This window comes from Lissotriton vulgaris, chromosome 8 (genome assembly GCF_964263255.1).
Source record: "Lissotriton vulgaris chromosome 8, aLisVul1.2, whole genome shotgun sequence".
Taxonomy (NCBI): Eukaryota; Metazoa; Chordata; class Amphibia; order Caudata; family Salamandridae; genus Lissotriton; species Lissotriton vulgaris.
This window is the reverse complement of record NC_141696.1, coordinates 1,117,822,300-1,117,846,888: the sequence shown is the minus strand read 5'-3', so window position 1 is coordinate 1,117,846,888 and position 24,589 is coordinate 1,117,822,300. Positions and strand designations below refer to the sequence as shown.

Here is a 24,589-nt window from a genome sequence, read left to right as displayed (position 1 = left end):
AAGGCAACACTCCTGTCCCTCCACTAACATGTCCCTTAGGTAAGGCGCGATCTTAACCGGCCGTAACTTGTAGAGCTCTATCCGTAGTCCGTTGGGTCCCAACTCCTTACCCGCATACAATGAGCACACCACCTGAGCCACCTCATCGGCTGTGAAAACAGCATCCATGAGGTCCCGGTCCTCACCAGACAAGCACGGCAGCCGTAGATCCCGCAGGAGCAGGAGAGAGTCCTCCTCCGGCAGATCCGATACCGACCTCTACACTGTCCGAAAATAATCTGCGAAACTGTCCACTATACTCTGCGGGTCCGTGAGTCGCACACCATCCGCATTCACTATTTCCGGGACGACCCGATCTGCTCTATCTTTCTTGTACAGCCAGGCAATAAGTTTGCCCGCTTTGTCTCCGACAACATATAACCTACCCTGCTGTTCTCTGCTTAGGGCTCTGGCAGTATCCGTTACCATTGATCTATATTAGAGTTGTTTAAGCTTCAAGACGTGCAATTTAGATTGTCACCTCCTCTCCCAATCCCGCATCAAGGCGTGCTATCTCTACCTCTGCCTCAACAATGGTTTTATTCCTGTCCTTTTTTTCCCCCACTATCAGTGAGAGAGCCTGGCCTCTGATAACTGTCTTGAAGGCTTCCCAAAATGAAAAGGAGGAGGCAACAGACCCCACATTCTCCAAAAAATAATGATCTAAAGCTTTGATCAGTGCGTTCCGAATCTTAGGGTTGCGCATGTGCCAAGGATTGATGGGGGCTACTCTACCTCCCGACCCCAAAGTAATGCAAAATCGGAGCCAGAGCGGAGAATGATCTGAAATCCCCCTAGCAAGGTGCGTTGCCTCTACAATATAAGCTGCCTGGGCCGCAGGCACCAGGCAATAATCCAGACGAGAAAGGCTACCATGGGCACCAGAATGAAAGGTGTACTGGTTTTGTTCTGGATGAAGCAATCTCCAACCGTCTACCAACCCCATAGCCTCTAATAAATCAGACCACCATCTCTGAGCTCGACCCACATCCCTAGGAGGACATCTATCCATGACACCAGATACAACAGCATTAAAATCGCCTCCCAAAATTGTCAGTCCCTCGGGGAGGTCGAGAAGGAGCCTCCCCAAATCAATGAAGGTTGTGGCCTGCATACCAGGGGGAACGTAGATCGACAACAATGAGAGGGTGTGCCCCTCCCAATGACCCGTAACCCCAACGTATCTGCCTCTATCATCCTCAAGCACTGAGCCTATCATGAACGGGAGCGCCTTCCTGATCAGGATTCCCACTCCACTAGAACCAGACGTAAACCCTGCATGACCCACCAACTTATATCCCATTCTATGCATTGCCCGACATGCGTTCCCAATCAAATGCGTTTCCTGGAGTAACACCACATCCGGAGCATGTCGTTTGAGGTACTGAAGTACCACACTGCGCTTGATTTTGTCCCCTAACCCATTAACATTCTAGCTCAAAACCCTTCGATCCCTCCCCCATCATCACAATTGAAAAGGAAGTCATCATCCTCCGCATCCTGTAATTCTAACATGCTAGCTTTCAATAGAATGCCCCGTGACTCGATGCCCATGCTGAACACAACAAAAAATACAATAAACAAAACAAATGAACAACTTATTTGACATAAGACCTTCCCCCACCCTGTCCCCAACTTGCAGTGTGCCTGTCGCCCTACAACTAAACTGATCTAACTAACTAAAAGATAGACCCCTGGAGGAGGATGACCCTTTGAATCCCCGCTTGTCCCCAAGGATGTTATAGTTCTGGAAGTCTGTCTTTGGCCCATCACAGCCCCAGCAATCAGTACCAACAACAGTCAAGGCACTCATTCTTGCTCTTGCGAGCCCCCTCTCCATTTTCACTTCGTCGCCGCGGTTCCTCTTTAGAGGGAAGACTCTCCAACCAGTCCGAAGCAATTTCAGGATTGTCACTCTCAACTTGGCTGGGTACAACATGGCGTATTTCATGCCTTTGTCACGAAGTCTCCATTTGACACCCATGAAATTTTGCCTCTGTCTCTGGACCGCCTGTGTGAAGTCTGGAAAAAAACTAAGAGGAGTTTTCGTATTTCAGGGGGCCCCCTGTCCTGGAGGCCTGAGCACCCTTGCGATCATCGGCCGAGGTGGGGCCCCAGGTTTCGGCCTTCCGCCCGGGATCCTGTGCACCCTTTCCACAGTGAGGTAATGTCCCAAGCCTTTCGGCTTCAGGTGGTTCAGGATAATGTCTTCCACAAAAAAAATCCGCATTTTGACCTTCGGCCTTTTCCGGTATACCAATAATGCGTACATTGTTTCGTCTGGCCCTTCCTTCGTATTCGTCCAACTTACGGCATGTGGCCTCTCCCGAGGCCTTCAGATTACGAACCTCTTGTTGCAGCTGCGTCACATCCTCTGTGAGACTCGTCGTTTTAATGCCAAGCAATTTTACTTTTTCGCTGGTTTTGGTGAGGTCCGCTCGAATCAGATTGACCTCGATCGTGACTGTGTCCAGCTTATGGTCCAAAGATTCTATTTTTTGACCGAGTGAGGAACTCACCCCTTCAATGGCGGCCATCCCGTCCTGAAGTGTAGGCTCGGCGAAGTCCTCAATATCTCACTACTACTTTCCTGCGTCTTCCCAGACCCGGAAAGCGACCCTTTAGATTGCGTATATCTGTCCATCTTATTGACTTGTGTATTTCTGACCCCTCTAGTAGTTTTAAGCGATTGTTTGTCCGTGTCCAATTTTGACGCCATTTTCAGGGGAGCAGACAAAGCGCCACCAACTATGTGCGACGAGTACAATAAAAGAGCGAGTCCTCTGCCCGCAGCAGACGGTTGGGCCAGACAATATCCACTTTCGCAGTGTTGTACGCTTCTGGTCCTTCACCCAGTGTCCGGATTTCAGGGTAGTGCCAGGACAGCCGCTAGACAGATTCGTGGGGGAGGTGGCCCAAGATGGGGGAAGGGCCGGCGACTTCCGGTTGCAAGCCACCGTTGTTGACAAACTCCAGCCGGGACCCAATCCCAACTCTGCACCCCGGTTTCTAGGGCAAGCAGGCCTCAATCTTCTTGGCACTGTATCTTCGGTTACCGGAGGCTCAAAGAGACCCCGATTTCAGCATTCGACGCACTTTCAGTTCCACAGCGACAATCGATCATCAGGAGACAGGATTAATAACAGGATATGCCCGGGGGTCTCGGGAGCACTAAGCTCACGCGGCCATCTTGGACGTGCGCGTAGCTCCTCCCCACGAACATATTTTTTGATCACCATTTCAACCTTACACACCACTTTGCCTAGTATGAAAAACTATAATTTGATTTTATGTCATGGTGCATAACTATTAAAAATCCCCATTTGGATTGTTCTATAAACAGGCTACTTTACCAGACCTTACTGAACTTTTGTTCTTAGTATCTGGTCTTGAATTGGCTTTTAGATTGCGCTATCCCTTAGGTACAAACACTCACTCCGGTAGTGGAGTATGAACTTTATGCAGTTGTAATGTCTGACTTGGGGATGATTGTTTATTTTGTAGCTCTGATGAAGTCACTGGTATAGAATTACCATAAGACTAAACAAGTGTTGGCTGCAATTGTTTGGCTTCCTATCACATTATGAGCTTTGCTGAATCCTTGTGAAGATTTGAAAGAGAATAAAAAGAATTTCTTTGATATGTCTTTAGTGCTCGAAACCAACTTACGTTTGCTACTTGGTGAGGACGCTGACCTCACTGATAGAAAGGGTTGAGTGGCCCCTTTCTTTGGCTCTTGGAGCACCTTCTATGAACACTTTGCTTTGCACATTTCAGTACTCTGTTTTGCGCAACTGTTCTCCCGCCACCTTTTTTTTTTGTATTGAAAAGTTCTGTTATGTTGGCGCTGGTTTCGATGCATGTGGCCAGGACTGTCTTCTTTGTTGCCCTCAGCAGGCGGTGGTAGAGGTTAAGGGAGGTCTGAAAGCTGCCCTGATGGAGGTGTCCTTGCTGGGACGCCATCTCCTCTCCAGCTGTTTGCTGTCTTGTTTCGCTAATCTGAGTTCTTGCGTGTACCACCTGGCCTTATTGCTTTTGATGAGTACGATGCTGTCGGAGCAATAGGTGATCCAGGCGTTGAAGTTATTCACTCCCTGTTCAAGGTTGGTGACATCCAGCTGGTCTTTAATATTTATTTCCACCTCCAGGGACGAGGGGGTGGGGGTTTTGCTGGTCGTCTTGGGGGTGGTGGTGTGTGGGCTGGAGAGGCTGAAGTGAATGATGGGGTGATCCGTCCATGTGAGTTCTGTGACTTGGCTGTATTTGATGCGGTTGCTGGAGGTGAAAATGGAGTCCAGCATGTCCTGCTGTGTGTAGGATTGTGTACGATCTGGGTCAGTCCGAGGCTGGTCATACTGTTGAGGAGGTGTGCGGTGCTGTTGTTGTTGGGGTTGTCAATGTTGAAATGTAGGTCGTCGAGGAAGATTTAGTCCTTGGAGTCTAAGGCTAGGGGCACAATGAAGCTGGAGCCAGTATGCAAGGGTGCCTCCGATGGTTGTCTTGTCGTCCAAGTGGAGCTTGAAGTTGAGATGTTCCATAGGGGTGGTGGTGGTGGTGCACTGCATGTTTTTTAGTGGACGATGAGTGATTTTATATCCACCTGGGATCACTGTGGCAATGCCTGGGACGGATGCGGAGTTAAGCCAGGTCTCAGTGAGTAAGACTATGTTGGGTGCTAGGGTGGTGATGTCCCATAATTCGGTGGAATGATTGCATAGTGAGTGTGTGTTGAGAAGGGCCCATGCGAGTTGGTGTTTTTGTTCAGGTGGTGTCTGTGGTGTGTTCAGGGTTCGGCTTGTCGGTGGGCTGGTGTATGTGCTGTGGCAGGTGAAATGTTAGTGAGTGTAGGTGAAAGGTCCTACCGTGGAGCAGGGGACGGCGTTGTGGTAGTGTTTGATGCGGGGTCCAGATTCTAGGATGTAGAGTTTGGTGATGGTGTATCTTGGGAGGTGGGGGGCAGGTGTTGTGGCGAAGGGTGCCGTCCAGACACGCACGGGTGCAGTTGGGCTAGCCTTTGGCACGCACTTCGGACTACATTAATTAGGTCCTGGGGTGGGTGTGGCTTCTGTTGTCGGGAAGAACAGTGAGTGGGGAAAACCTGGGGGAGGTGGGGACCCCAGCAGCAACTGTGTCACTGGGTCAGTCTGGAACAAGCAGTACCTGTAGGCCATAGGAAAATGGCAGGCTAGGTGTACTGGTGCCTACTGGTGAGGTCACACTGCAACTTGTGTTAAGTAGGTCCTGTGGTGTTGGGAAACAGTGAGTGGGAAAACCCGGGTAGCAGTGGTCTCACTGGATCAGTCTGGAACTAGCAGGAATTGGAGGCAACAGGCAAGTGGCAGGCTAGGTGTCCAGATTGTCAAGTAAAGAGTAATTGGGATTTTCTGTTTTCATAGTTTATTTTTTGTGATTTCTGGTGTTTGTTTTACTTCTGGAAATTAGTGGTTATATATTCCTGTACCTTGAAAATGTTCCAGGGCATAGCTTTACCAGAGCTTATATAACAATATGGTTTAGTTGCAGTGATTTTGCCAGAGCTCTTTACACCACCTTTGTCACTGAATTCTCAAAAGGGCCACTCTTTTTTTCACCCATCTCCTAGTTCCTCTGTGTGACAGTGCCTCTTTCCAGAGCCCACTTTCTAGCATAGCTGGTGCATTATTTATTATTACAGCTTCGGCTCACAAATAAGCTGGCAACAAATGTGATAGTAGAGCTGGCCTGATGCTGTTAATTGGTCACAAACAGACTATGCTTTAACATGGCTTAGTGGATTTAGGCACCTGCGGTAGAGATCTATATGTATCCAGCAATTTTGAAGGTAGCCATAGGATACTGGAAAGATAACTCAAGTGGTTACTGCTGCTGTCACAAGTCAGAAGTATCATAAAATAGGTCTGATGTTTAATGCGCCTGCTGCAGAATATTTTGTGTAGTGTATTTTCAGTAACTGTCTATTTGTGGAAGTAAAGCAATATTTAAATAATTAAGCTATCTCTTGGAATAGTCTCCTGCTCTAGCTATACTTTAGAGTTGAGGATGTGTCTCTTTTGTGGGCAACGATTCAGCACTACTGTACCTCCAGTCTGTCACATTCAGATCTCTTCACACTTGGCTTACACTGTGCTTATCAAGTGGTTTTATGCCCAGATTTTCAGTTTGAAAGATGAAAAAAGATCGATCATGCACCTTAGCTAAAAGATTCTAAACTGTTTTCTTTCAAAATAAAATTTACCCAAAACATATTTGCAACTTGGAAAATAAAGAAGGGATACTACAGACCACTTTGTAGTTGTTTTAATGATTTTTGTGAAGCTTCGATTATCAAAAATGTTATGGTGCTAGTTCGCCCTTTTCAAGCATCTGGTTTCTCAGTAGAGTGGTTTTCAGTAGTTTCTTGAAGGATTGTTCATTTTCCTGGAGTGTGTGGGCACGGCATTTCACAGTAGAGATAGCATAAGAATAGGATCATCCTCCATGTTTGACTCTAGATCTCTTCAGAGGGTTCAAAAGCCAAGCAGAAGAAGAACATACATTCTGGACTGCTCTGTGGATAGTAATAGTTTCCCTAACTAATTCCATAGATATCCCATAGAGGCCTCTATGGCTGATGGTGAGTGCTTTAAACTTGAACTTTTCTCAATTGACAGCCAGTATAAATGATCAAGAGGATGAGAAAATTATATTCGCCACAGTGGCCTTGTTTTGAATAATCTTGCGTTATTGTTAGAAGTACTTGAAACTGAAGCTGCCACCCCTGCGTGTGCAGACGCTAGGTCCTCGTGCTGCTAGGATTAAACCTAACTTGCAGTCAGAAGTTGGTATTACTCAATCCCCCACTTCGGGAATCTGAGCAAATGGAATGTTTTGAGCACTTAACTAGTAAGGGTATTTTGTTGGACTTATAGGGGTCGGGTGACCCGATGATGAAGCATGACCCCACCAGGGTGTGTGAGGGTAATTAAAACAAAAGGTGCTCTTTTCCATACACATGGTTGTGATTAGCACAACCTTCCACTATAGAGGCTCCCCTCATTTTCTCTCCTTCTCTGTCCCTACACTTGGGCACAGAAAACAAACCGGCAACTCTGATCACTGGTTAGTCAATTGGATTTTTTTGTGATAAATAGTTTAAAGGGAGGATATACTCCGGTTAACATCCCTCTTTAACCCTCCAGACACTAGGAATGTCCCCGGTATCCTGTTGTGTTAACATATTTTGTTGGAAAGCCTTTTGGCAGGTGGGTGCTGTCACTTGCAGAGTTGACAGCCACCATAATGCCTTGATCTATTCTCGTGCTGGAACGAGTGATTGCAGCAACAGCAGCAGTTTGTACTGTACCGCTTCATCAGCCTTGAAATTCCCTGCATCACGTATACTTGCATGCTAATGACTCAAGGTGTATATCACGAGTCTGTGGCAAACATGCTTTTAGCTTGGCCACTTTCCCCCAAAGCATCTTGTGCTTTATTGTCTATCCTTTGGAATCTCTGAACCCATTCTGGCTCCAATAGTGAAAGTACTTGTAAGACTGGACACAATAATATGAACCACCCACTATGAATGTGAGGAATTTGTGATCTGTATTCTCAAGTGCCAGTGTAGTCACAGAGTGACTGCTTGTAGTTTTTGTCAGGGTGGAATTTTCCATCATGTATGTAACCCTTCACGTTGGTGCAAGCTGCCGAGTATTGGTGCTTTGTCCTTACGGCAGGCTGGGCAGACCCATCAATATAGATGATTCAATCCTACTGATCAAGAGGCATGCATTCATTAGTCCGAGTATATTCATGTTCATATTGCAGGAATGCTTGTGTTTGGATTGTAAAATCAAAAATGCAATCTGCATCAGTTGCGGTGAGTGAGTTAGCCCACTATATCCAACTAGCCTTGGCGTTAGGAACACTGGCCTTTGTCACGGCCTCCAAGGCCAGGACTGGAGTCACAACAATAACTTGTTTCTCCCAAGTCAGTGCTCTCTCTCTCGCCATCAGGATCTTTTCTGTTGGTGCAAACTGCAACTCTGCATTGGTGTATATTTTTTTTATTTATATGGCAATATGTACAGCATCAACTTTATTGAATGTAACATAGTTGTACCCTTATGGCCCACAATTATTCAGATCACCAGCTTTGTTGTGTTTACAGGTGTGTACGTGTTTTGAAGCTGGAATATCTGCTTGTACTGAATGTAAAATTGTGTGTTCAGCTCTCCAATGTGCCTTTGAAAAATCTGGACGAATCAAGTTGTAGAACGATTTAAACCGTTCTGTGTAATCTGGAATGTAAGTTCTGCAGAAATTTAGGAAACCGAATATGGAGTGAAGTCTTTTTAATGTGTTCGGGGGTCGTAAGAGCACACACTTCTCTCAGAAATGTGTTGCAAGGCTTTTGCCTTCTCTTGACAGCTCGTATTCCAGAAAAAGGACTTTTAAGTGGCAAGTCTTTGATTTTTTTTGTTGTTGTATAATCTGTAGCCTCTGTTAGCGAATTCCAAAACCATGTGATCCACTCTTGTGAAGAGAGTAGAAAGGTCATCGTCCATTATGTAAATGTAATCTACATATGACTATGCCTGTTCATCAACATTTTGTAAAATTTATTTTACTTGGGTTGAAAACAACCCTGGGCCATTCTTATACCCCAAGGGAAAATGGCAGAACTGTTTTTAAGAACCTAGCGTGCTAAAAATGGTCAAGTACCTGCTTTCAGGCACTATATTTTGGCAGAAAAATCCATTTGAGATATCTTGTGGTGTTATGTATTGTTTCCGCACTATGTTTATTAGTGCTGCGTTGTGAGCATACTATTCTACAAATGTACGTGTAACTGTGTTAAGGTGTCTTTGATCCAATACTAGATGATACGAATGGTCTGGTTTCATCTCGGGAAACAAAGGATTGTTGATAGGAAAGGTGCAACTTTTTATTACACCTTGATATTCAAGTTGTGTGAGAAACTCTCTAACTTGTTTCTCAGTCTCATTTTTAATGGGGTATGGTCATTGAGGTGTGGGGCTGACATCACTAGTATTACATAAGGGGAACCATCATCCCACCCCACATGGTTGCGATATAACTCTTGGGCTAGCTCCAGCTCCTTGGGATATAGAGGTTTCAGTGATTCTGGAATGTGGTCGGAGAAAGCAGGTAAAATTACTCTTTATCCCTCTGGGCAATCTATTACAAATTCAGGTGGCAAATCCTTTTTGGCCAAGAGAATATCTTAGCAGAATGACAAATTCTCCCAAAAGAGAACATTAATGTATCTTGGTATGCCATCCTCCAATTGGAGTTGCATCTCATAAGCGCACTGACGTAACGAAATGTGAGGGGGCCTCCCTGCACAGTACTTAGAGGGGCCCCCTCCGGGCTCAATCAGGAGCTCTACGGCCAGAGTGCAGTGCCGAGGGGGCCCCGTGTAGCTAGAGGCCCCCCACACCGCGGGGGTTGCGGGGGCCTCTGTTACGCCCCTGCATAAGCGATGCTTGACCCTTAGTATCCTGTCTTTCTACCTGGATATAGTCACTCAACGCTACTGCCACCTGACCATCCATCAGGTTCTGGCAAACTATCATGACTTCTGCCTTGCAGTCCAGCATGGTCAGAGCCCATTCCACGCTCAGAAGCAACATCCTCAATATCCACGGCATCCTTGACTTTGAGTCCAGCTAACTTCTTCTTTTTAAATTGAGGTCTGACTGTTAAGGTATATCTTCCTTTTAAATTATATAGTCAGATGACAGTTGTGAGTCCTTCCGTTTCACTTACTCCTCTGATCTGCGCTCTGACCATCCACTTGTATCTGATCGTTTTTCGGATGAATCCTGATAGGAACCAGATGAGCGTGTATCAGTATCCTGATACCCGTCAGGCGTCTTAATATTGTCAAGGTTACCCAAGGTAAAGCACTTCTCAGTGGTTTCCTGTTGTGGAGATCCAACCTGTGGTTTATTCTTTCCTTTTTTTTTCTTAATATCCCACTTATTATTAGAGTTTGGTACTTGCTTTGAGTTATCCTCTTCAGAATGACTCTGGCTGGCCCCCAAATTATCTCTACTCATTGTAAGTTTCTTCGATAATTTTCGGTAATTCACGCTCCTTCCCTCCAGGAGCCAAATTTGTGAGTCACTGGCATATAGCTAATGCTGCTTTTTCCCCTTTATTGTTACTTAACATAATAGCGGCTACTGCTGTGAAATTGCCCATCAATTTCGTCCCCAAATCCAGGGCAGGGGCTGCCCTGTACTCATTTTAGATCTGTTTAAGCACCCCTGGCGAAACGCTAATGAGGGGGTACCATGCGTTCTGGTATGTACTACAGCAAAAGCTGTCCTCCAAGTGGCGCAGTCTTCCTCCAGGGGAACCATCCTCATTGGCAAACATATTGTAAGAATTCTGTGTTTTTCCTGCAGTCCCATATGGGGAAACACTGCTTCAAGCTGACTTGTGTTTTTTGTACAATCCAGAACGGAATCTCCTCCTGTCTGGTGGTAATATAACTCAGAACAGCTTTGATAGCCTGTGGATAAATGCCTGATGTAGTCAGTTGTGGTTGTGTAGCTTGAGAAGTCCTCACAGGATTGGCTGTCATTGTTCGCATAACAAACTTGGTTAGGTATTTATATATGCGAACTAGACCTTCATACAGTCTTCGTGATTGTGCTACTGTCATATTAGTTAAATTTGGATGTGGTGTGTGACCGGCTAAGACTGGCATGTTGCTCCTTCATTGCTAAGGGGACTTAGTCGAACTTTTTCTGTAGTGTGTGGTAGGGTACCTTCGAACCAATTTCTGTGTTCTTGGTATGCTAATGCTTAGTAAGCTGTATAGTTATTTGGAACGTCAGCTGCAGTGTAATTGTTAAACCGCTTTATTTGGTCATCTGCTTCTGGGAATGTAACCCATGAATAGAGTACCTCTGTCCTAAATGCTTAATGAGCCTCAACCACGAAGGCAACGTCCCCACCAGTGTGAGATAATGTTGTAGTTGCTTCTGAGTAACATCATGTCTGCAGTTTTCAGGTATGTTACGTGCCATAACAATATATGGAATTCAGTGAGGGTACCACTATAGGTGATCCTTTGAAAGGTTCAAACTTGAACAATCTACAGCCAATACATAGAAGTTACCTACAAAGCTGAGAAGGATTTTTCCCTAACACCTCGAGCATCTCAGGTTTGTAGGTGTCTTTGGCTATTCAAAAGAAAACTACTCGGGCAATCCATTATATTAGAACCCAAGCTAGAGTGTTGGCGGCACCATATTATACTGCTTTATATTTCCTAACAAAAACTGTGCTTTTGTTGGACAACATAATTGTCAGGATTGTTCCAGATTGATTCTGTGCACATCCTCAGGATATGTTGGCTTGTAGTCTTGCTAGGTCACAGTGCACTATCTGTACCCCAAACTTAACCGGGTAACGGATTATGGAACCTCAGAACATGACAACCCTGAATCTCCAAGGCATTCGTGGTAACGGATCTAGAACCTTTTTATTTGGACTCTCCTGCTTACCCAACGAAATACACAACCTGCTTACTCAATATTAATTGAAGCATTTTGATTATTTTTCAGTAAAATATGAGCGCTGCAGTGATTAATAGAAGGAAACCAAATAATGTAATTAGTATTATGAGGCTAGTGAAAAAGGTGGACTATCACCATTGTGCTAAAACAGTGAATATATGCTGGCATATAAGTACTGTGTATAGTGTACTCCTAACTAACGCCCCATACCTAGTCTTGCCTAGGGTGTGTGATCTGCCAGGTGGGCTAATTTTACCATTCCTGCTGGCAAGTGTCATCAGGCTGTCCATCTTGGTGTAGAGCTGGATTCTGTTGTATGGGTAAACTGGAATCAGCTGAACTTGAATTCCGCCTCGCAGTGTCAGCTGAGAGCTCTTCTGTCCTAAACAAGGAAGTGGTTCTGTATATTTAATAAACAGTGGCCATGTCGAAACCCCAGTCCAGCTGCAATTGTTTATTCTAGTTTGATACCTTCGTCACCTAACGGACAATGATAACATTGGCATTTGCACAGTAAACTTTATCCATTTTACTGAATGTTCATGGTGTTGTGATAGTGTGCCTACGAAGTGGCAATTTAAGCAATGCAGATTCAGAGAATGGTATCTTGAATGGTTAAGCACGCAAATGTATGTCAAATGGTAGTGTTTAAAAGAGAAGGCAACTTAAGAAACGTAAGCATGTAAATGGTGGTGTTTCTAACCGGGTCTATCCTGACCACTCGATACAATTTCCATAGGTCTTCCTGTATGGAAAAAATTACCTAATCAACCTCGATACACAATGTTCTTCTTTTCTGCAAACTGTTTAAGGCCTGTCATTTCTCCATTAACCTCCAGTTATTCTAGTGCTCTGCCTACTCTAACTTTGAAGGCTAAGCCCTCACTGAGAATAGCTACAGCCAGAAGCAAATTCATAATGTAATCAACCATTTGTAAGCAACTACAAATATCTGATATCTCACATGTATAGATTCATGGCAGCCATTCTGTTCTGTTAGTGATGTGCGGAAAAAAGTCCAATAGTGAAAGCCCCTCAAGAACCCATGTGTTCAAGGGTAAACAAGAACTTTTATACAAAATAGGTTCCAATAAAAGTAGGTTGATGCTGCAGCCCTGCTCATGAAAACACACCACAGATAGCTGAATGATCCCTTATCCACTTTATTGGGTCCTCCTTTTGGAGGACAGCTGTGGCCGTTCTTAGAGCTGTGGCGCCTGTTCTGAGATAATGTTAACCATACAAAACAGTGCATCAGTTTTGCAATATAGGCATTCTTATTTAAATCTGTGACTTTGTTTTGTGAAGACGTGGTGGTAATCACAGCAGAAGTGCTCTTTTCGGTGGACAGCAACGTCATTATTTCTTTTTCATTTTTCTTCTCCAGAAATTGGCACCAAGAAATTTTTCAAATATAGTAAAGAAAAAACATTAACATGGCTGAAGAAAAAGGCAAGTGTTTCTTTTATTTAGTTTGTGATATACTATGTTTCTGCATCTTGACATCACATCACTTGGTTTTATATGTCATGTCTAGCGAGTATGACAGACTTTTAAATGAAGGTTCTCCTAAACTTTGCTTGACTAAATTGAGGAAATCCGTAAGGGTTTAGTGTTGAAGAATAACAGAGTTTATATCTATATTTAATACATAATTGTGTCCCCAAAAACCGGTTTCAGAGGATGTATATATTTTTTTTAATTAAATCTTCTTTTATTATGGGAGGAAAGCTAAATTCTGACTCTCCGAAAATGCTTCTTTTCATGAAAAACAAAATGCTTGCCCTCAAATGTTTACATTTCATTATTGTAAATACATGTTTGGTTCCGAAACATTAAGGGATCATTTTGATTGAGTACTCAAAGAACTATTATCACACTTTTCTTGAGTCAACTTCATATAAATCAGCAGCGCATGCCACACTTTCTCACAATATGCTTCTCCTTGCCATTATAATGTTAGGGCAGGCAGGTTCTCAAAGCTGGGTATCATCATGCCATGAATTTCCAGGTAAGACAATTACAACCATTATTCCTGATTCAGCAAGCGCATGTCCCACTCAAGTTGCTGGTAGCTCTCCTGTAGCTTTTTTTTCTGTGTTGCGGGCTGCATTTCCTGTTAAATGGCTGGCCCAATGTCATTTGTACGCAATTGGCTGCTCACCGCCTGACTGTTCTTTATGCGGTTAATCGCGCACTGTAATTGTTGAACAGGGCCTGCTTTTGGTGAATGAACGCTAACAGGCAATGCTTCATTGGAGAATTGTGGGTCACTGCAGGGCATCATCTCTGCAACACCCCACGGTCTACCACCATTCTAACAAGACAATTGCATGCCTGCTTGGCCATGCAGGGACCGCAGTCGAAGCAGATGTGCATTTGGCATGTTTGTTTTGCTTCACTTCAGGATTGGAGAGGTGCATGCTGTGCAGCCTCTTGTACCAGCCAGTGGAAAAGAGACTTGGGAAGTGGCCCAGCTAACTTAACTGGCAACTTGGCAACCGCTCCGTTTTTCTCAATCACTTTTATCCATTCATCAAGTCTTTCAGTCTTTTATATAAGCCAAGCAAAATATAAGCCTCTTACCTTCCTTGAATGTGTTGAGGAAATGGTTCAAGTTTACAAAGATGTCTGTAGTGCCAAATCTAAACATCAGTAAAAAAAAAAAAACACAGCCAAACTCCCAGAAGTACACCTCAGGACCATGATATTTTATGAAACAGCAGCATAATGCTAAAGGACGCGCCCTCCCACTGATAGTCTTGAAGCGCGGTTATAGCTTATATGAAAGACCTAAAACATTATTCAAATCTTTCACAAGCACACACTTTGCCTTTGGTTGGCAACTAGTTTGGGAGGATAAATCTTTTTATTAAATTTTGCATAATACAGCATATACGGATGATAGATGCATATTGTAATCAGTACAGATCAGAATTGTTAGGCAACTTTTAAGAGCAATCATTAAATGTGATTCTGAGAAAGTACTTGTGTTCACTGAAGTGTCCTTTCATGTTCAGTGTCCTCATTACTTATGAGGTGATTTGTTTGTATTTATTTTAGTTTTAAAACATAACCTATGTTTTTCAGTTTTGCAAATAATCCCCCTTTTTTTGTCTCTAGGTTGAACAGACAATAAAAGTTTTAAAAAACAGCAATGTGTGTGTCGGTGGAGGAGTGCAATCTGCCTCATACATCAGAAGTAAACCAGGTTCAGAGGCTAAAGAAGGTAAAAAGGAACATTTAGGGTTTGGTGGGGGAGGGATTATTGACTAGGCACAAAGATAGAAAATATTGATAAAAGGAATTTAGACACTGAAGATTTTGAAGGGTAACTGGGTGTAAATGAAAGTCCGAGCCGACTTGAGGAATCTAGACAACACCATGGTGGTCAGGGTTGGGAATTTAAAAAAAAACCTTTATTGGCAGACAATTGTGCATTCATCTAATATAAATAGGCTTGATATGTGGATCTGTGTTCACTAGTTTAATGCCTTAGTAAGTGTGAAGTTTGTTGTTTTTATGCTCCATGTACATTGATGGCCCCCTTTAAGATCTGCAGACCTTTGCATCTTTACCACACACCAGATTCTTGCTACTATGTGCTGAACAAGCAGACTAATAAAGAGAGGTTTGTGTGCTAGTGTTGGCATTCCCCAATTGCACCACTGTTGCCTGTCGCTGATTGTGCCGGTCTCATCACAGTGGGGACAAGGCTGATTTCACCAAGTGTGCTTGCATGTCCCCAGATGCTCGGGGCTTGTAATGTGCCCTGGAGATTATGAGCTAAACCCCTGAGAGACCCCAGGCCTTCTAATGTCCTCCTTTTTTCTGACTAATGAGTTATAGCCGCACTTGCCATGCAACCCACATGGCCACGTTCTACCTGCCGGTCTAGGTCGTTCACACACCTTAGAAGCCGGCATCATGTTGTGTTATTAGAATACCATTCTCATTGACTCTACCTTGTATGTCTGTTTGTGCCTTTATGTTATGTGTACAGTATAGCAGAGGGAATCCCCCTCTATACACGTATAGCACCTTAGCGAGTGCGACACTTTTATAAACACCACCTATCACTTAATATAATTTATTTTGCACCCACACATACTCATTGGTCCTGAGGAAAGCCAGATGTAAATAAAAGGCCTGGCTGAAACATGTAGACCACATAGGACGTGGGAGCCCATAACTCACTCCACTGCGTCCGTTTGCCTTTTTATCCGCTAGCAGGGGCCCAGACATTAAAGTTATCCATAGACCCTCGGGAACTGGGACCCACTGCATAGCTTTTAAATCACTTTCACACCCACAACACAGCACACTCAGTAAGTATACCAGCTCCTCAGTAATCTGGAGTCGAAGCACACCCGGGACACATTCGGTGTCACTGTGGTGGGCCCGATGATGAAGCATGCCACCAACTAGGTTGGTGGGTGAGGGCTTCACAACCAAACCAATTGGTTTACCAACAGACGTACACACGGAGTCTCCCAAAAACACAACTAAGCTAGTCCTTTCTTGATACTACATGTCTCAACTATAGTCTAGTCCTCACATGACTGAATAGTCCTCATTCAAGGACTTGAAAAGTGTGGGAGTAATGTTGGAGTAAAAACTAACAAGGAGAGAAGTCAAGTGAAAAGAAATTCCTTTTGCCTCACTTCTACTGCAGAGTAGCCGTGCGCGCTATAAATAAATATAACATAACATACTCAATATAAAGTCATAGATGTGCTTCAACATGTGTAACACACCAGGGTTCTCCAAAGTCGGTCCTGGGGGGGCGGGTTTATGCCATATTTTTAGCATATCCCCATTTAGATAAATGTAGTAGTCTTAAAAATCAGGCATGGATCCGGCCTTCAAGGACTGACTTTGGAGTACCTTGCTTTTGACAAAGATTGCACTGTTACTTTTCCAGTTTGTGGGAAACCACAGACATAAGAGAGAAGAAAAGTATGGCATTGGTAAGCTTGCTAACTGCCTAAACACATTCTATAGCCTGTCAAAGTTCTCCTAGGTGAGGCTGCACTGCATACACATCATGGCCAGCATGCAACTTGCCCTCCTGTCAGGGCAAGATCACTGCAAGCCAGAAGTGGACGCACAGCCCAATCGTTCCTGTGAGCACCAACAGAGGAGATTGCACTGAGTGGGCCAGGAGCCTAGGCCTACAAGAAAAAAAAGAAAGGAGGGGAGAAGCGAAGCAAAAGCACCAAATGAGCCCCATTGAGGAAAGAATAAAAAGAAGTTTGAAAGAGAGAAAAGCCCCAGATAAGCATGGTTGGGGCATCACCTGAGACCCCCCATGCAATTGACCGAGAAAAATGACCCTTGATCATGCCCTTTTCCTTTCTCCCTGGTTATTCATTGCTGCCTTGTGACAGAGAACTGAATTGCCTTCCTGGTATGGAGAAGGAGTTCCTGTTTCAGCTATCTCTTGGATGGATTGGACCCAAAGGTGTTAGCAATGCAACTAAATATCACATGGACTATCTGGCCCACTCGAGGTTAATGTAGTCCCGCCACCCCACCACTAGACCTACATGCAATGATAACTAAGATCCAGCCCCTGCAGACTATTTCACTAGCTTTGTTCGTAGCGTTTGTTAGCCATTAGTTGTTTACCCCCAAATCCCTCCTATCCGAGGTTTTGGCCCAAAATCAGCTTAAACATATGACAGACGTGTAACCGTTTGCGAAAACGCACAGCCTAAACTAAGCTTACTTACCCTGACCAAAAGGGACTCCGTACTTAATCTAATAACCTGACAACCTCCAGAGCTACAGCGGTTGGAAATAGGAGTATGAATGAATGAAGAATTTGTAGAGCGCTGGAATCGCTCCTGGAGGGGTATGTCCACGTTAACAGCGGAAGGAACAAAGGAGGGAGGGGCACTCGGTTATTGCGCTGAATGGGAAGCAGGCAGTTTCCGACAAAATAGTTTAAGAATTGTTCCCAAATGCTGTTTTTTTGTAACTGGTATGCGTTTTGCGCTGTTGAGGGTCAATCGTGTGATAATGTTGCACTGTTTTAAATGCTAATAAAGATGCATTAAAAAAAGGCTATATTGGTAGGTCCGGCCTTGTTGGGTATGTGTAAATGTGTCATACAGTGCCTCATGTGAACCATGAAGAACATGCCTCTTGGAATCTACTGTCACTTCAGAGAATGTGTGTGGCCTGGCGAAATCTAGCAAGTGCCAACTGTTTTCTATGCTTGAGGTGATTGCATTCAGTATTGATGTTCCCGCCCATACACCAGACTAGAGCTTCTTCCATAGAGGAAGGCTGAAGCCTTTCCCCTACCCTCCCCTCAGTACCGAAGAGGTGCACTAAACATTGCCTTCTACCTCAAAGGGAGCCACGCACGAGATAACCTGTGCAGCTAATCACTCATTTAGTATGTGAGCAAATGCACAGTAAAACAATGAGGCTGCTGGTTTATTGCTGAATGACTGCATTGGGTATGATGAATGTAAGGTAACGTTCATTTTATCGTAGGACTGTTTAAAATCCTCTAAATTACAGTACACTGTCTGGGATCTATTTTTTCCCATCCAGGTTTTTCCCCTTTCCCCCCATGTCCTGCGAAAAATGAACCTTCCTTGTTAGTCATTACTACCATATTGGTATCCGGCAGGCCCTGGGGTTGACCTACCCTAGACTGGCTTTTAGCAAAGCAGAAGCTGTCTGTTATTTTAATTAGGGCACTTCACCTTTTAGACACACCTTCACCGCATTTTGTCATGCACTTATTTAATAACTTAAAAAGCTCGTCTCAAAAGGTTTTCCAAGTGGGAATACACTTTCAAAGGCACATAGAAAGTGAGATAGAAGTTCAGTGTCCGCTTTCTATATCTGCATGTGAGGCCCATTTCGCCAGATGGTCTGCTATATCACTAGTCACAATCTTGGATCGTATTGGCTCTTTTCATTTTTAGGGACAGTGACTGGCCTAGATATCTTTGTGATGCCTATGTCTGGTAAGGTTTTGACACAGTCAGCGCCTGGGCTTTCTTTCCGAATTCGGCAATAACTTTGACTACGGGCAACAGTTTGTCTTGTGTTTTCTACCAGTTTGGATAGTTGTTTGGCTGGTAGTCTCTTTTCCCATATTTCCATGAGGTATAGGTCATTTAATGCTGACTGTAAATGGATGCTCCACTGTCCATTTTGTTTTAGGCCTCGTCTAGGCAGCGCCTGCGCTGTCTCTTCAAGATCTGCTTTATTGAGGTATGTAATAGAAGCTCCGCCCATCTTTTCAATTGGCTCCTATTACTGTCCTTTCTAAATGGTTGCTTTTGATTCATGAATAGGCTTGGTAGTCCCTCCTTAGTACCGCCCTGTCTCCATTTGTAACCTCCCAAGAGTACTGACCTCTTACTTGTGTTGTTACTTTGCAGCTTTTATAAAGTCTGTAGGCACTATTTTCTTAAAGGAATTTCTCTTACTAGCTGTTGCAGGCAGGACACGAGCAGCGCTGGCGCTCAGCTGTTCTTGAACAGCAGTTTCACTCAACTGCTGGCTGACTTTCATGGCTCCTGTGCTTAAAATCTTATTTGTTCCCACCCCTCCACCTCCCGACACAGCATGGGCCTGCATCTTTATTTGGTTATCAGCAATCATATTTTGTGTGTGTGTCTCTCTTTGTCTGTCTCTCTCTCTCTCTCTCTCTCTCTCGGTCTGTGTCTGTCTCTCTCTCGGTCTGTGTCTGTCTCTCTCTCGGTCTGTGTCTCAGTCTCTCCGTCTCTCTGTCTCTCTCTCTCTCTCTCTGTCTCTCTCTCTCTGTCTTTATCTGTCTCTCTCTCTCTCTCTGTCTCTCTCTCTCTCTGTCTTAGAAATAGGTCTGGTGAGCCACTTCTCTTTACATTTGTGTTCACTATAACTATTCGAGATACATTTCTTTATCAAAAATGACTTCACCTTTCCAAAATGGCTGCTCCCTTATCCATCCTGTTGGATGTTTATTGGGAAACTTTGGGCCAGTGTTCATGTAGTCACGGTTTGTTCGACTTTACTCAATGATACAGGCACAGTTCGTATTTATTATTTATCCGTTTGAGTTAAAAAAAAAATTGTGTAAAAATGTGCTGTTTATGCAGGAAATTATGGATTATGTGGCAACATTCATAATTATCGTAAAAGATAACGGGGTATCCCAATAAGTCAAACCGGACCTGGGTACACTACAGGAATATAAACGTTGTCCGTGACAAGTTTATCATAAGGTAAATTAATTACTTTCAACAGTCTGTATTGTGTGGATTACTACAATACTGATAGTCAATATCTCCGCATATAAACACAAGCATGCTCACCAATCACAATTTATGAATGCATGTATTGGGAGACCACATAAATTGATGCGCCAAACAAACCATAGTTATTCGCAAAACATTTATTAGTTTGTAGTGATTTGTTCAATGGAAAACAGGTTGCGCGCAGAAGGAGGAAGAGGGGGAAGGGAGTGGAAGTGATGGGTGGTAGGAGTGTGAATCAAAGAATTGGGAGAAATAACAATTTGATGCTTTTCAAAACACTGGTGGTCAAGTCCAGCAAGAACGACCTGTTCAATCCTGGCACTGCTCTCAAAAGGGGGCAGTGTCTGGATTGGCCAGGACTCGCAGTTAGGCCTGGTCCTGCTCACGAGACAGGGCAGGGTAGGGAGTTTAGGTCCATGGAGCAAATTGTCAATCACTGCACGGCTCTAATATGAAGCCGTGCAGTGATTGGCCATTCAGTTCCCTGCTGTCTTCCCTCCTCCTCTCTGCGTGCAGCGTCAACTAACGGCATTGCAGGAGAGGAAGTGGTGGAGAAGTCGTAGTGGTTCCAGGCAAGTGTCTTCCTGGCTAGAAGACTGCTCTCTGAGATGGCGCGAGACTCCCAGCACTTTGTAAAAAATACAGGAGGTAATTTTTAAGATATACTTCTCTGAGGCTGTTTGTGATTTTTTTTAACTAAAGATGAAAATGTTTTTTTGCATTTAGTAGAAGGACTATGATTCTATTGTAGAGATGAAAAGGCCCGATTTTCCAGGTGCTCGTTTGAGTTCTTAGCCTCGGATCTCGGTCTGACATGCTATCATTGATAATATGTTCAGGCTTTGCTGCCTGCAACTAACTTATATGGATCATTTTTAGTAGACAAACTGTGCGTGGCATAATGGCATTTTGTGGACAGTGCAGTCCTGATTGTGGGGGTGTCATATGTTTATTGTGTGACATAACAACCCTGAAGTTTAAATGTTCATTTTTAAGAAGGGCATTGAAAGCTCGCCCTTGCTTTTTTATGAATTACAATTACTTACTGCGTCACACAGTCCACGACGAGTTACAAAATGGTGGTAAGGCTGGGGTGGGCCTTGCTGCACACTGCCTTCTCACAAGTAATCAGACGGTAAACTCCAGCTCAGAGCGGGCCTCGTACTCCCCATTGCAAAGTTATGCTGCATCATAGTAAAAAATCAATTGCGGTGCGTCAAAAACCAAGAATAAGGATTTTTCTATTCTCCTCTGATGCACACAGAGTGTTCTGTCTGTGTTTGTCCAAAAAAGTAAAGATAGGGAGTCTGATGGATCTCTAAAAATAAATGCCGCGAAGTAGCGTTTCACGACCAGTAGGTAACTATGTGATGTGTGCAGTCTTGAATTATGTGAGCCTCCGCTCAGGCCTGTAACGATTAATCACAGGTTAACTTGAGCTCGGAGTGGGCCTCGGACATCTCGCCTATGTAGAGTTCCATCATTGTACAAAAACAAATATCACAGGTAACGATATTTCTGTTTTCTTCGCATACTATTGCCCCTGCACTGCAGTGCCCCAAGTGTTCTTTGCGTGTGTTGATCCTGGCCGAAAGGCAGCAGTTTACAATTATTATGTTTCGGGATTCTGATCGGTGTCTCATAGCAACTCGTTTGTGAAGTGCTGCCTGTGTGCAGTGTTGGTGAATTATTCGACCCTCCGTTCAGGCCTGCCCCTAAATGAAAATAGTCACAGGGAAGGCAAGCAATACAATCATAAGAGCAGTGCATGTAGCACTGCTACCGCATAATCAATGTTAAACATTGTTATCAATGTTGTGCACACTACCGTCTCGCCAAGGATATCTTATCTGTTTAACTGCAGTGAAATAGTATATAGTAACTAGCAAGTGGTGTGCTACCTGTGTGAAGTGTTGTTGAATTTTGTGACTCAGGTCCGGCCTGTCCCTGTATGAAAATCCATAAGCACAGCAGGCAAGGCAAGTAATGAAAATTCAAGCAATAAATACAAACCATTTGTCAGCACAATAGCGGGCCTGGTAACAGATTGAAGGACATATGGATTCGGGCTGTAGTCTGCACTGTGTAAACACTGAGAAAGGAAATCCCTTATAAGAAATTATTCTCTTTATTGGTGTCATCAAAACTACATGTTATAAAGAGAAGGAAGGCTTCCACCATTCCGTTTAATACATATGTAGTTACATGTTAGCATTTTGCTCAAACCATAATGTACATTTTAATTTTGCAATACCCACGTGTTCGCTTGTTATTACATAATCATTATGGTAGGAAGATTTTCAGCTTTAAGTACCTACCAGATGCAGTGCAGAGCGTGACAATTCTGTGTCCAGGTAAGATAATTGCAAACCTTGCTTGTCGAATTGTACAATTTTAAATCACTAATATTTGGAGTATCTTTGTGTTTCAATATTGTAAGTTTTATTTTATTTATTTATTTATTTATTTATTATGTTTTGGCTCTCAAAGAGGGCCACATAAACATGTACAAACAAAGCAACAGAAATCATCACAAGTGCAAGAATAATAAAAACATGATATTCGAACCGTAACATCAACACTACAGACCCTCAGTCCCACGAGGCCGGGTCGGCACGATCTTCCAGAAACATTAATAAATAGCTAAAAATCCTTTAAAAAAGTTAAAAACATAAGCACAAAACATTTCATTCGGTGGGCAATAAAGTGCATTCAGGAAATCTTGTAAAGTGACAATGCTGAGGCGTAGACAAATTACTTTAAGCCATCGATTGCGCAAGCTACGTAACATAGGACAAATCAGTAGTACATGCATACGGTCCTGGTTATTCAATTTACATAAATTGCACAACGGTGAAGTACCATGCCATTTGGATAGCAGCACATTAAGGGGGATTAAGTCGTACCGTAACAAAAACCAAAACCTACGAATCCCGTGTGGTAAATTCCACAGGGCATACGGTTGAGGCTGTTTCAATCTATAGGAAGAGATGAGTGGCTCCACATTCCTTTTATCTCCGATTGTTTTTTTATCAGATAAAAAACAATACTCCCACGAAGCCTCCTTAAGGACCTGCTTTAACAGCATGGGAGAGTAGGAGAAGAGCGCACTTTCATCCAGTCTAAGGATTTTGACAGCCCTTCTAAAATTACTAACAAGTTTGGAGAATTCCTTAAAATTGCCCAAAAGTTCATTTTTGAGTAAAGCTCGCAGGGTTCCCTCTCTTGCTCTGGCCAAACTGGCTACCCACCTTATTAAGGCACACAGCCCCTGAACCCAGGCACTCCTGAGTCCAAAATCCAACCTGCAGGCGGCCAGAGGACAGGCATTGTTTAAAGTCGAGAGGGATCTTAGGAGTTTTCCCTCGATCTTGTGGCAAAAGTCCCAAAGTTTTATCTCTATTATTTCTATACCGTACAAGATGGTTGCGGGGATTTTAGCTCTAAATACTTCAAGAAGGCTAGAGAAATGTCTTTTCCCCGTTGCCAGGTATAGGGACTTTAATCCATTGCCATGGGCAAGAGCTTTGCGAGAGCAATGCTCTATATGGGGATTCTCGCTCATGTTGGCCGAGACTATTTTCCCTAAAAATGTGTAACAAGTTACGACCTCCAGTCTATGAGCTCCAATGGCCCAACCAAAATTTGTCGAGCGGCATTTCTTCCTGCCAGCTATACACATCACCTTACTTTTATTGATATTAATCTTCATATGATGCTCCCCAGCAAAGTCCTGAAGAGCCTGAAGCCGATTTGCCAGACCTACGGGAGTTAAGTCAAGCAATAACACATCGTCGGCATACATCAGGCAGGCGATTGGCACCCCTCCTATCAACGGTGCGATCCCCTCACTGTGGGACACAACAGCAGGGAGGTCAGTAGTATATAGGGAGAACAACAGGGGCGCCAATAAGCAGCCCTGTTTAAGGCCATTCTGGGATGGTATTTTGGCCGAAAGTCCCCTCTCACCCCCCATTAAGACCCTGCACCAGGTCTCAGTGTGCAGAGCCCGCACCAATTCCAACAGGGGAGTAGGGACACCCAGTAACGCCAATTTTCTCCACAGCGTTCCCCGATCTACTTTATCGAACGCTGTGGAGAAATCAATGAAGGCGGCGTATACAACCCCCCCTCTCACCTGGACATATTTGTCAGTGATAACCTGGAGGGCAGTCAGGTTGTCCAGAGTACCATGTTCCCTTCGGAAGCCAGTCTGTTCCAACGGCAAGATGTTACGCTCCTCGACCCAATCAGAAAGGGAACTCAGGAGGCATTTCGCAAAGACCTTTCCGATGGAGTCAAGGAGCGCAATCATGCGATAGTTGCAGGGGCTGTCCCGTGCCCCTTTCTTAAAGATAGGGACCAGAATGCTTCCTCTCCACGATGCAGGAACACGTTTGGAGAGATGGCATGCCCTAAACAGGGGATATAAGATTTTGCTCCAGGTTAATGGATCCTTTTTTAGGACCGTCATCGGAAGCTCATCCGGTCCCATGGCCCCAGAGGAACGCATATTTTTTATAGCCAACTCGATTTCCTTCTCAGAGGGAAAGAAGACCGAGTCATCAGGGGTGGCATACATGATGTTATCCGTACTTGTGGTCCCATTCCCTGCATATAATTCCCGGATATGAGAGGACCATATATCCTCAGGTATAGCTATGGGAATAGGGGCGTGGCGTGTACCACATCCTTTCCCGATTATTGCCCAAAAGTCTTTAATGTTGCCAAATGCAGCAGATTCCCTTA

General features: G+C 44.0%; 1 protein-coding gene across 1 annotated transcript in view; it reads left to right on the top strand.

Moving 5' to 3' along the window:
• The window catches only part of RNASEH2B (ribonuclease H2 subunit B), a 243,868-nt gene that overhangs the window by 105,041 nt on the left and 114,238 nt on the right, over positions 1-24,589 (top strand). Inside the window, exons 6-7 of the mRNA XM_086934946.1 lie at positions 12,961-13,025; positions 14,697-14,802. Of these exons, the coding sequence (XP_086791072.1) occupies positions 12,961-13,025; positions 14,697-14,802 (171 nt within the window). The remainder of the gene's footprint in view (positions 1-12,960; positions 13,026-14,696; positions 14,803-24,589) is intronic.